At 48.7% G+C, this 12,712-nt stretch overlaps 1 protein-coding gene across 1 annotated transcript; it reads left to right on the forward strand.

Annotated features, from left to right (window-relative positions):
- The first annotated feature begins 1,218 nt into the window (after positions 1-1,218).
- APH1A (aph-1 homolog A, gamma-secretase subunit) lies at positions 1,219-11,372 on the forward strand. Its single transcript, XM_061606601.1, has 7 exons — positions 1,219-1,399; positions 4,882-5,052; positions 6,020-6,093; positions 6,544-6,666; positions 8,236-8,363; positions 9,113-9,236; positions 10,061-11,372. The coding sequence occupies exons 1-7, from the start codon at positions 1,287-1,289 to the stop codon at positions 10,123-10,125; spliced, it is 798 nt and encodes a 265-aa protein (XP_061462585.1). The 5' UTR covers positions 1,219-1,286; the 3' UTR covers positions 10,126-11,372.
- The last annotated feature ends 1,340 nt before the right edge of the window (positions 11,373-12,712 follow it).

Here is a 12,712-nt window from a genome sequence, read left to right on the forward strand (position 1 = left end):
AAGATATCTTGAAAGCTTTTTAAAAATGTTTTTAAAGATGTTTTGTTTTAATGTATTTTAAAGTCTGTTTTTATAATGATTTAAAGTGTTTTTAGTGCTTTTGTTTGCCACCCTGGGCTCCTGCTGGGAGGAGGGCAGGATATAAATCAAATAATAAATAAATAAATAAATAAATAATCAGCAGGGCAGGAAGGACCCCTTCTGGCTGAAGATGGGCGAATCTGTCAGTTCAGTTTCTCATTTTTCCACTCTTAAGTTCAGCTCTTCACATTTCTCAGTTTGCAATTTTTTTTAAAGTCCTCATGAAATTTCATAATGATCTGGGAGCAAATTTCTCCTGATATACACCTTTGCATGCAATTTTCCCTAATAAACACAGTTTTGCAAAGCAATTTCCCTTAACATAATGCATTTTGTATGTTGTTTGCACCAGTTTATGCATTTTTGTACATATTACTTGACTGGAGAACTGCCCTGCAAATTAAAATAAAAACTGTATTTTTTTTAAATAAAATAGTTAAGATTATCATGCACACATACGAAGAGAAGAATAAAAATTCCATATAGAGTTGCATCCAGTTGTTAGTCCCACTCAGAGCAGATCCACTGAAATCAATCAACATGACTGATTTAGGCTCATAAATTTCAATGGGTCTACTCTAAGTAGAACTTAATTGGATGCCATCCATGGTATATACACTGTGTGTCTGTTTGTGAGTGTTTGAATATGTTTATATGGAATCACTTGCAGTGTCTGTCAACTCAGAAGTAAGTCCTGCTGAATTCAGTGGGGCTTACTCCTAGGTAACTGGGGTTAGGGTTGCAGCCCTAATTTCTAGATCTGAGAAAAGGCTTGAAAATTTAATTTCTGGACTTGAAATATATATACACACACACCCTTACTCAGAGGTAAGCCCCATTGAATTCAGTGGGGCTTCTTCCCAGGTCAGTGGGGCTAGGGTTTCAGCCCTAATTTCAAGACTAGAATCTATAGCTTCCATGCCCAGCACGCAAGCCACGAACTCCATCCATCCATCCATGGAGCGATGGTGCAGGGTGACTTCTCCTCCCTCTCCCTGAAGGACTGCAACTCCCGTGATGCACTTGCGGGGAGGCCCCTCCCAGGGGGCGTGCCAGACCCGCCCCGCCCGCTCCCATTGGCCGCCGCGGCCCCTCCCCGGAGAGCAGCTGCTTGGCACTGCTGCCGCTTTGTCCCTGCCTGACTGCGCTTCCCTCCGGCCCGCCCTTCCCTTCCCTTTCTCGGCGCTGCTGCCGCGGCTGCGGCCATGGGGGCGGCGGTGTTCTTCGGCTGCACCTTCATCGCCTTCGGGCCGGCCCTGGCCCTCTGCCTGCTCACCGTGGCCAGGGACCCCCTGCGCGTCATTATCCTCGTGGCTGGGTCAGGAAAACGGGAGAGGGCGGTGGGAGGTTTTCTGGGCGAGAGAGGGCTGTGGGGCATGTGCAGAGTCCCTCTGGGGCATGGCTCTCCGGGCATGTGCAGAGTCCTTCCTTCAGAGGTCCCAGCCTAGCGGAGAGTCAGGGAGAGGTTGTGATGGGTGAGGGTTGATTGCAAAAATGAGGGGGGGGGCGCCTTTCCATTTAGAGAGAGTCTTTGGTCGTCCATGCTGATTGGAGCCAATCAGAGTGAAAGGAGATGAGTCAGCCGCTGAGAAGATTCTTCTCAGTAGCTAACACACAGGCCTAGGGGCTTAAGGGAGTGTGGATTCACGAGAGGAAAGGAAGGTGAGGGAAAGGGGCCGTGGCTGTGAGGGGTTGTGGTTGTCATGAAGGGATGCTGCGCGTCTGAATTTGCCACTGCACTGCTGCCTAGGAGTAAGCTCTGTGGTAATCAGTGGGGCTTCCTTTTGAGTAGACACATATAGGATTGCGGTGGGGGGGCGTGGGTTGGGGGGGGAGGCTGCAAGAGCCCTTTGGGGCACTAGAGCTAGTGGATGGAGATCTACCTTCTTGCTAGGGGAGGGGATGTTAGGAAGGTGATCTGGGGGAGATGCTTATGGAGGAGAGAGTGGGGAGGGGACTCTGGAGCACGTACAGAGTCCTTCCTTTGAAGGTCCCAGCTTTTCAGCGAGAAGTTATAACTGATTGAATTGTTGATTGATTGCAAGATTACTATCCCACCATTTCGTTTTACAGTGGCATATAATTAGTTATAAGTAATAAGTGTATACTGCATAACATGCAGAATCCCTAAGCAGTTAACATGCACTCTTTAAAATACAATCTTTAAATTGCCATGAGATGTTTTAATAGGAAGCAATTCCTGAATGGAAAGAGAAAGAAAAATCTTTAAAAAAAATGGAGAAAAATCTATATATAACATTACAGCCCAAAATACAAAGCAATCCATGAACAGAAACAGAGAATCCATCAGTAGGACACATATAGGATTGTGCTGTCAGGAGCGTAAACGTGCATGGCCCTTCCTCCCCTCCCAAAGTCTCTTTCCCCTAGGAGCCTACAGTCTAAAGTTTGAACACAGGGCAGAGAGCGAGGGAAGGGGGAAACAGTGGGAAGGGATGCCGTTACAGCCATAGCTCAGTGACTGAACACCTCCCTTGCATGCAGGGGGCCCCAGGTTCAGTCCCTGATGGCATCTCCAGGGAGGGCTGGGAGAGACTCCTGCCTGAAACCCTGCCAGCCAGTGCAGGCAGTGCGGAGCTGAATGGACAAATGGTCAGACTTGGAAGAAGGCAAGTCATGGGTGGATATTTATACAGAGTCAAATCCACGGTCTGTCGAATGCTGGCAGGGGACGTTCCCAGCCCTGCCTGGGGACCTTCTGCATGCCAAGCAGATGTTCGGCCACTGACTAAGCCAGAGCCTGGTGTCTGTGGGTTTTCTCTGCGGCAGTTACAACCCATGTTCTTGTTTAATTTATTAATTGCTTCCTGAGTGTAGGCAACTGGTTCTGGAGCTCATCCCTGCCGGAAAAGGATCCTTGGCCTTATGTTGCCGACGATGAGATGCTAGACTCTGTTGCAGAGGCAGGGAGCTTGTTGCGGTGAATTTCAGAGGGAGTTTTGGAAATAAAACTGAGAGTGGGCCAGGCCAGGCAGATGCCCTCTTTTTTCTTCCAACAGAGAAAAGGACGGCTCTGAAGGAAACTTGTTAATGGAAATTCGATAACCTGCAAAAAGCAAAGAAAGCCGCATTTGGCTCACAAAGAGGGGCATTGTGCAGCTTCTGCAAATCTAGATTTTCTGGTTTGGCTGTTTATTTATTTTTCTTCCTGCATTGCATTGGTTCCTTTCTTCCCGCAAAGGAGCATGGGCGGCGGGGGGGGGGGAGGAATGTGTCCAAACTTCCCTTCAATAGGTCAGAGGGGAACTGTGAGCCACGGGACCAGCGCATGATCTGACAGCTTACAGAATTTAAGCAACGGTTCCGGAGGCCTCAAACTCGAGCCCATCTGGCTTGTGGTTCGTCCCCAGAGCAGAGATGGCAGAGTACAAACCCAGAGAGTTCCCGAAGGCCAAAACTAGATCCCTTGGTAGCAAAGCCTCTGTGTAAAGAGTTGTGTCCTTACGGTAAGGGCCATAGTTGAGATGTTCAAAGCTCTCTGGCTCAGTCTCCAGCTAGGGCAGGGAATGCCCTGGAGAGTCACTGCCAGTCAGTGCAGACAGCACTTAGATGGACCCCAATGGTCTGACGAGGCAGCTTCCTCTATTCCTATCTGGGAAGGACCGCAACTCAGTTGGGAGAACGTCTGCTTTGCACGCAGAAGGTCCCAGGTGCAATCCCCAGTGAAGGTCCCCAGCTTCTGAAACCTTGGGGATCCACTGCCAGCGAGGGCAGACAGTGCCGATCTAAATGGGTCTGTGGTCTGGCTCTGTATGGCAGCGCCTGAAAGTCCTGTGAGTTACTGCTAAATTTAAATAATTGCAATAAAGCCGGAGGTGGGGGGAGAGAACATTTCCAGCTCAACGTTGGTGGGGACAGAGGATGGAAACCGTCCTCCTTTTCCTTCCGGAATTGCTTTCCTCAATGTCTTTAAGAAAATATTGGTCATATGCCACTTTTAAATGACAGACAGTTGTTTCAGGGCAGCTCGAAAGCAGCACAGTAAAACAGACAGATCACACACACAAAAACCAGTCTGACCGTTGAAGGAGCTGCCCAAGGTGCTGAAACCTATTCCCACGCTAGGTTCAGCACCCTGGACAGCTCCTTGAATGTTTGGAGTAAAACCCGGAGTGGATTCCACACCCCACTGACATGCAGCCACCAGCCGCCACTGCTGAGGGGGGCCTTCCCCCACCTGTCCATGCTCTGCTTTAAACCTTACCTCCCATCCTCCACGTCCTATGAATTCAGCACGGTTTGGGTTGGGTCATGTGGCCGTAATATGTAACTTGCCCCATTGCTCACATGTAACCAGGCTCACGTATGTGTCAGGATCCTGTACAAAAGTTGCAGGGTGTAGTAAGTAAGTGCGGGATTGGGTTTCCTGACAATCTCTTGTTCCTTCTTGGCGGCGAAAGGATGCAGGTTATTAGCCCACGTGGTTCCGACGATGTGTGTGAAATTGCACAGGCAACACCTGAAATCTCGGGAAGCAGAGATGTGATTGCGTAACGTTCCAGCAGTCTGTGGGAAAGGGGCCTTTGTCAACCTGATGCTCTCCAGATGTTTTGGATGGATGTTGTAGTCCAAAACAGCTGGAGGATGCCAAGCTGACAAAGGCTGGTTTAGCGTCTTCCCATAAAGCAGAACAAATTGTGGGAAATAGCTCGATGTGCGGCGTTTGCACAGGTTGCGGAAAGTGGGTTACGCTGGTGTGGATTTTTTTTCCAGAGTACATCAGACCTATTTATAACCATTACTAACGTTCTTCTTTCTTTTCTTCTGTTGTTAATACAGGGCCTTTTTCTGGCTGGTCTCTCTCCTCTTCGCTTCTTTGATTTGGTTTATTTCAGTGCATCTGAGCGACCGAGAGGATGGGCAGCTGCAGTATGGCCTCCTGATGTTTGGGGCAGCCGTGTCAGTCCTGCTGCAGGAAGCCTTTCGCTTTGCTTACTTCAAGCTCCTCAAGTAAGAGCGCCTTTCTAAGCAGTGGAACTCAACTGGTGCTTGAGAAGTCAGTGGCCTCGTCCCCGCCACAAACAAAGTTGGAGTAACTGTCATGGATCTTCCCACACTCCAGATAATCCTGGCTGTGGAGCCCTGTTTATTAGAGAATCCTAACCCCTTCCTGGCTTGTTTTTGGTTGATGTTATGGACAGGTTAAACTATATGATACTAGTTCAAGTGTATCGAGTAGACATATATACAGGAATACCCCGCATTAACGTACGCAATGGGTCCAGAGCGAGTACGTAAACCAAAAATGTACTTAAAGTGAAGCACTACCTTTTTTCACTTATAGCGGGGTATTCCTGTATTTGCAGAAGGTGGTGTTTCCCCATCATTTTAGCAGAGGATTCCATGTAAACCCCTTCCTGAATCAGGAAGGGATGTCCATGAGAATCTCCTGCTAAAAGGGAAGTTTTCCCCCCTCATAATTTTAGCAGAGGATTCCTTGCAAAACTGCATGCGATCCCTTGGTAAAACAATGAGAAAAAAATCCTCGCTTTAGTAGCCCCTTGTGTGTGATGTCATTGCCTCGCCCACCTGTCAAATTTGGCCCATGAGGCTGATTCTAAAAAGGACCCCCACCTCTGGAGTAGGGCTTTATTTTGTCTGCACCTAGGACTGCACAACGACAAATGACTGCTGTTCATTTATATTTATTTACAAACATTTTGTACTACTTAACATAGTAAGAAAGTAACAGTTTCCTAAAAACATTCAGTACATTCAGTAACGTTTCCTAAAAACGAAGTGAAGAGAAAATGCAACTGTGTATCGCAAATAACATTTGAGAAGGATACAACACAAAAAATGAAGTCAGAATCCTGGAACGTTTGGGGAAACATACAGGTTTTTAAGAGGTCACGACTGTTTCCGGTTCACAAACTGCCAAACAATTCCCCTGTTTCTTTTTGCATCCTACCCTCAGAAAAGCAGATGAAGGGTTGATGACTATCAGCGAAGACGGCCGCTCTCCCATCTCAATCAAGCAAATGGCATACGGTGAGTGAATTGCCGGCTGCTGTCTTTTTGCACCTCTTGCTTTACATGCCCAACATTTCCCACTGAAACTGTTCCTTCTTGTACCCATCCACTGGGACCCCGTTGTCCCTTTTGCCACTTTGAATGAAGGCCCCTTTTCTGACTTTAAATGGCTCTTGCCAGGAACCGACAAAGCTATAGCCGAAGCCTGTTACACTTTAAAATTTGGTTTCCTTTACAGCTCCATTTTCTCTCAAGTAACCATTTTGCTGACTTCTCAAGGCTCATTAAGACATCTTGAGTTGCCCTTCCTTGATGGGTGCATGTGTGCATACGCACAGTTTCCCTTATAAATGGCTACCATGATTCCTGCTAGTTTGGATAGTGGTATGGATAAAGTGCAGTGTAGCCAAATCATTCCAGATGTGTTCCACTGTTAAAATGGTTTGTCTGTAATTCTCTCCTCTCTAGTGTCAGGTCTCTCCTTTGGGATCATCAGTGGCGTCTTCTCCGTCATCAACATCCTTGCGGATTCCATCGGGCCAGGCACTGTGGGGATCCATGGGGATTCCCCCCATTACTTCATCACTTCAGGTAACATCCATTCAGGGGCAAAGGAAGTCAGACCACTGGTACATCTTGCTCAGTATTCCTGTGGCTCCCCACAGGTTGTTGGACTACAACTCCCATCATCCCTGGTGATGACCCTGGGCCACACCGGCTAGGGCGGATGGGAGTTGGGATCCAGTGTTTCCCCCACCCTGCCCTATGGACTGGCAGTGGCTCTCCAGGGTTTCAGACAGGATTACCTCCCAGCCCTACCTAGAGATGCCGCTGGGGATTGAACCTGGGACCTTCTGCACGCAAAGCAGTTGCTCTACCCACTGAACCACCTCCTGTTGTTGTTGTGATAGGACTTCAAGTCGATTACAACTCATGGCGACCCTATGAATCTTTCTTAGGATTTTCATGGTAAGAGGCATTCAGAGGTGGTTTACCATCGCCTCCCTCTAAGCCTTCGGCGCCCGGTATTCCCAGGCGGTCTCCCATCCAAGCACTAACCAGACCTGACCCTGCTTAGCTTCTGAGATCAGGCAAGATTGAACATGAACCACCTCCTGAGGGAGGGCCATTCTCACCCTGTCCCTGAAGAGAGGGTCTTTTCTGTACCAGCCACCAAGCTATGATACTGACTGCCAAACCACAGCGAGTCCTGCAAGGAGATCCACTTAGAGTTGCTTTAACTATCCTTGAAATGCTAAGGGCTATCCTGTCTTCCCAAGCGTTTGGTGGAGAAGGCAGCCGTGAAAATGTAACATTAATATCCTGCTCTTATGCTCACTGAACATCCAGAACGGCTCACGGGGGAAAATATACATTGCAATAAAAACAGTTATTCTCTTTGTATGGTTCTGAGGCGCTCTTGTTTGCTGCGACTTTATTGCTCAGTTTGATTTAATTTGTTGTTCTGCGGATGGCAGAATTTCTTGTTCAGCAACGTGTTGATAGAGTGTTTACCTTCTGCTTGTGTGGGTTTGATCAATATATTGCATTTTAGTGACTGTTGTGTGTTAATTCGTATTTGTGAGCTCCTTTGGATGCCATCTCTCTTTGGTAGAAAGGGATGTAGACCATCCTTCTGATATGCACTTTAGGGATGTTTACTTGGTAGTTCATCAGCTTGTCTTACAGTACTGTAATTTTTGTACAAGTTCATATTAATAGCACTTTATATTTGCCTAATTAGAATCATGGTAGAGTTGGAAGGGTCCTCTAAGGCCATCGAGTTCAACCTCCAGCTCAATGCAGGAATCCAAATTAAAGCATCCCTGACAGGTGGCTGTCCAGCTTCCTCTTGAAGGCCTCTAGGGTTGGAGAGCCCACCACCGCCTTAGGTCATTGGCTCCATTGTAGCACCATGCTAACAGTTAGGAAGTTTTTCCTGATGTTCAGCCGAAATCTGGCTTCCTGCAACTTGAGCCCATTATTCCGTGTCCTGCACTTTGGGACGATCGAGAAGAGATCCCGGCCCTCCTCTGTGTGGCGACCTTTGAAGTCCTTGACGAGTGCTAGTTGGTGCCTGTATTTCCTTTCCGTTTTTGTTCTTGCACCGGGGACCTTCCTCTCTGTTTGGTTGACCATCATCCTGCCTTCTCCTCCCAGCTTTCCTCACCATGGCACTGGTTTTCTTGCACACGTTCTGGGGGACGATTTTCTTCGATGCCTGCGAGAAGAGGCGCTATTGGAAGCTGGTGCTGGTGGTCGCCAGTCACCTGGTCACGTCTGGGTTGGTGAGTGGGATGAGTGCATTTGCTATATCACCTTCCTGTGCCGGCAGCTGGAAGTTGTAGTTCAGCCACATCTGGAGGGCCAAAGGTTTCCTACATCTGTTTTGTCATGTTTTTATATTATTATTATTATTATTATTATTATTGGATTCGTACGCCAATCATATAAATAGTTTTTTTCACCTCTGGTGTTTTGGACGCCTTCTGAGGAAGGGTGGTTAAGGAATGTTTTAAACGAATCAAGTAATGAATTAAAAGACCTTAAAGCACGTGAGATCCTAGCTCAGCTGGATTCCCACCTACCTCCACTGCCAGATTTGCTTTATTGTTGTTTGGAAAGGAAAGTGGAACGGTGCTCTTATTTGTGTTCCTCGCCTGCCTCAGCTGCCCAAATCTTCTCCTTCACAATGTTGGGGGGGGGGGAGAGAGAGAGAGAGAGGAAGAAGTGGGGAGGGGGGGCGTTAGGCATGAGACTTAAAGTCACTAGAAACCCATCTGGCCTTTTAGAACAGCCAGGAATTATCCCCTAAGCTGCCGCGCTGGTCAGCCGCAGTTGCCGTGGTGACGAATCGGGGTGGTCTACTTTGCGGAGGTTTGCGAGACCTGCAAAGGTTTATGGGATGCGGAAGGGAAGGGATTTGCAAGCCTGGAAGAAAGGAGAGGAGGGAGAGCAGGACTTATTGTGGTCTCAGCTTTGTTCTGAAATACTCTTAATTTCTCTCTCTCTTTCTCTTTCTCTCTCTCCCCTGCAGACGTTCCTGAACCCTTGCTATGAGGCCAGCCTCATTCCCATCTTCCTTATCACGTTCTCCACGGGAGTGTGGGCCTTCTTCACAGCAGGAGGTTCCCTGCGCAGCCTTCAGGCCTGCCTTTCCTGTAAGGGCCATGATTCTTGGGGGGGCAGATAGCTTAAAACAGCCCATAAAGCATCCATGGAGGTGCAGAAATAGTGTGCCCAACCTAAGCAAACACACTTAGAATCCTTAGAATGCAGCTTGCTTCCCCCCCTCTTCTTTTCAAACAACGCCCAAGTTACTAGCCCTTATGGCTATAGGGATTTTAATGCAAAAATGAGCACCCCGTGGAATCCCAGAAGCCAGCACCTCCCTGGCGTATCCACTCCAGCTTCAAGGTGTCCAGGGTGGGATTTCATAACCGTACACTTCCCTAACTGGGTACTATTCCAGAAACTTGCCTCTGCAAACTCCTCTCCAAATCCAGAGGAAATCCATGTGCAGTTGTGGTGGTCAGAAGGCCTTTAGCACCTGCCTGGCATCTGGTTTTCCTAAATACACTAGCAGAAGGAAAATCCCCTGTGCAGAACGAGTTGGCATGCCAGGGCACTTTTCCCTGCTTAGAGTTTCGGATACGTCAGCCTACAGCCAAGCTGAGGCATCTCCACCCCTGGGCCGGATGTGGCCCTGTGGACGCCTCTATATGGCCCTCAGAACTCTCCCTGGGCCAAACCCCCTCACTGACCCTCCTTTGCGCCCTCCTTGTTTCAATACTAGAAATAAACGAAGCACTAAAATACAGCTGCAAATCAGCATGGATATTTGACGCGGGCATGCTGCCAGCCACCTGAGTGGCAAGCCACGGACCACCGTTTAGGAAGCCCTGGTCTAGCCCACCTTTGTTGGGTGGTTGATTCTCTCTCTCTCTCTCCCTCTCTCCTCTCTGACTGGCTACTTTTCTTGCAGGCCGGCGGAAGGAAGCGGACCAAGTGATGGTGTACTCTGCGCTGCAGCTTCCCGTTGAGGACTGAGTACCCCTGTGGCATCCTGGCTCCCGGGATGCTCCTAGACAGAAGGTCACCCAAGTGCCCTTTTCTCGGCTGCTGCAAATCATATCCGCGCGCTCTCTCCCCACCCCACCCACCCCAGATGGGAGACGCAAGTCCAGAGCTGACCGTCGTCTAACCGACAGATGTTCCTTGGCTGTCATGGGTGGCTTTGATTGCAGGATAATCACTACTCCACTGGCCCAACCCGTGGTTGGGAATTTGACTTTCCCCCCCTCCAGCGTGGTATCTCTGTGTGTTTAGCGTTTTGTGTTTTTTTGGTTCCGTTCTGGGAGATGGAAAATGTTGGTTGATCTTCCAGCAGTCCCTTCCCTTTGCTAGACAGAAGGAAGTCGAGCAAGGCTAGGCGACTTCGAAACTCTGGTCTCCCTGAAATACACCCCCTCTCGAGCTTTGCATTCTTCAACTTGCAATTCCCGGAGCCGACGTGAGCCTCTGTTCCCTCTTCGGCGTCGAGGAGCCCGGGATTGGATCGGTCATATTCATTGGATCTGCAACGTCAGTGGAAGTGGTTTGAAGTCAGCTGTGCCTGGGCGAATCTCCGATTCCCCTGGTCAGCCACTTTGGCCACAGGGCTTGTTGGAGAAGAGAGTGGCCATGCTGGGCCATGACCTACGCTTCCTGGATGAAGCAGAGTCGCATCATCTCTCACCTCGCTCCCTTCCTCTTCTGCCTTTTGTAATAGCAGCTGGGAGACGGCTGGGACTCTTCAGGGGCCCCGGGTGTGGCCCCGGAGCTGCTGGTTGCTGATCCTGCTCTAATTGGTGAAGAGCGCATGCTCCTGACTTCAGAGTTTTGGAAGTCTTCAGCTGGGATTGGTCCAGTCTTATCTAGCTGTTCCCGAGCAATCAGATTACTCCAGTTTACTCCTGCTGGGGGGCGGGGGGAGCACTCCGTTTTTCCTGTTAAAACCCCAGAACTCTGGATCTTCCTCTCGTTTGGAAGGAGTCCTCTCTGCAGGCATGTGTGTGTGTGAGTTGTGGTTTTTTTTACTGTCGAGTCGTTTTCACAGACTGAAATGGAACTACCGAGCTTTTTGGCTAGAGCTGTTTTGGCTAGAAGAGATGGCATTTGAAAAGATTTGAATCTAGACCTTCCTGTTGCACTCTGATGAAATGTCCAAACACTGGAACCCTAGACTCTGTGTGTGTGTGTGTGTGTGTGTGTGTGTGAGAGAGAGAGAGAGAGAGAGAGAGAGAGAGAGAGAGAGAATGCATCATTGTTCTGGGCTGAGGTGGGGAGCTCTCCAGATGTCAGGACTCCCAACTTCCAGCCCCCTTGGTCATCCTGGCTGGGGCTGGTGAGATCTGCGAGTCTCAACAACATCTGGGGCACCAGAGGTGGTCCTCCTTCCCTGTTCTGTGCTAACAGTCAGTGGAAACTGGTGACTCCAATGCCGGTGAGGCAGTGAATCCGCTCTGGGCTTTCCAGGAGCTACCGTAGTTCAGTGGTCAAGTATCTGCCTTGCATTCAGAAGGCGCCAAGTTCAATCCCTGGCATTTCCAGGTAAGCCCCCTGTCTTGAAACCCTGGAGTGCAGCCTCCAGTCAGTGTAGACAATACTGCGTTAGGTAGACCAAGGGTACCTATATTCCTATCTAAATCAGCTCTTTATTCAGAACCATGAGGACTGGAATCTTGCTTTACTTTTAAGGAACGGGCTGTAGCTCAGTGGCAGAGCATCTGCCTTGCGTGCAGAAGGTCCCAAATTCAATCCCCAAAGGCATCTCCAGGTAAGGCTAGGAGACAATCCTGTCTGAAACCCTGGAGAGCCGCTGCTTGTCAGAGTGGACAATACTAAGCTAGATGGACCAGTGGTCTGACTCAGTGTAAGGCAACTTCCAATGTTCCTTTGAGCGGACGAGCGGGATTTAAATGTAATAAATAAATGGATGTGGGTGGTGACCAGTGCCAGGCACAATGGGGCTTTCCCCATGGAGAGTCAGAGTTTGAACGATTCCCCTCCCTCATCCTCTCCAAACTGGCTTTCAGACGGGAACAAGAAAAGGAGGCCTGTCTTTCCATTTTTTCCAACTCTATGGTTGCTGCTGTCTTATCTGCCTGTCTTATCTGCCGTTAGCCAGTGAGCCCCTATCATCGCAGCCTTGAGGAGGAAAGGTGCAGTGGGGCAGCAGGATGTAGTTGCCCCCTCTGCTGGCTAGGAAATGCCACTGCATCTGCGTTAATGTGCCACTGCTTTGAGTTGGGGGGAGAGAGGTATTTTAAACCGGCTCTTTCGACAAAGCACTGGCCCTTTTGAGATATATATGTATTGATATATATATATATTGATATAGATATATCTATAGATAGATAGATATATCTATAGATAGATATATTGATATATTTACTATCCTCTCTGTTGGTGCAATGAATAAAAGGTCTTTTCTCTTATAACGGGGCTTCCTTGGACTTTCCCTGTTGATGGCAAAACATGGCGCTCTTTTTTTGGGTAGTGTTTAAAATAATGCATGGCGTGGAGGAAGTGGATGGAGAAAAGTTTTTCTCTCATGTAACGCTAGAACTCGTGGACATCCAATGACGCTGAATGT

Source organism: Rhineura floridana, chromosome 22 (genome assembly GCF_030035675.1).
Source record: "Rhineura floridana isolate rRhiFlo1 chromosome 22, rRhiFlo1.hap2, whole genome shotgun sequence".
Classification (NCBI taxonomy): domain Eukaryota; kingdom Metazoa; phylum Chordata; class Lepidosauria; order Squamata; family Rhineuridae; genus Rhineura; species Rhineura floridana.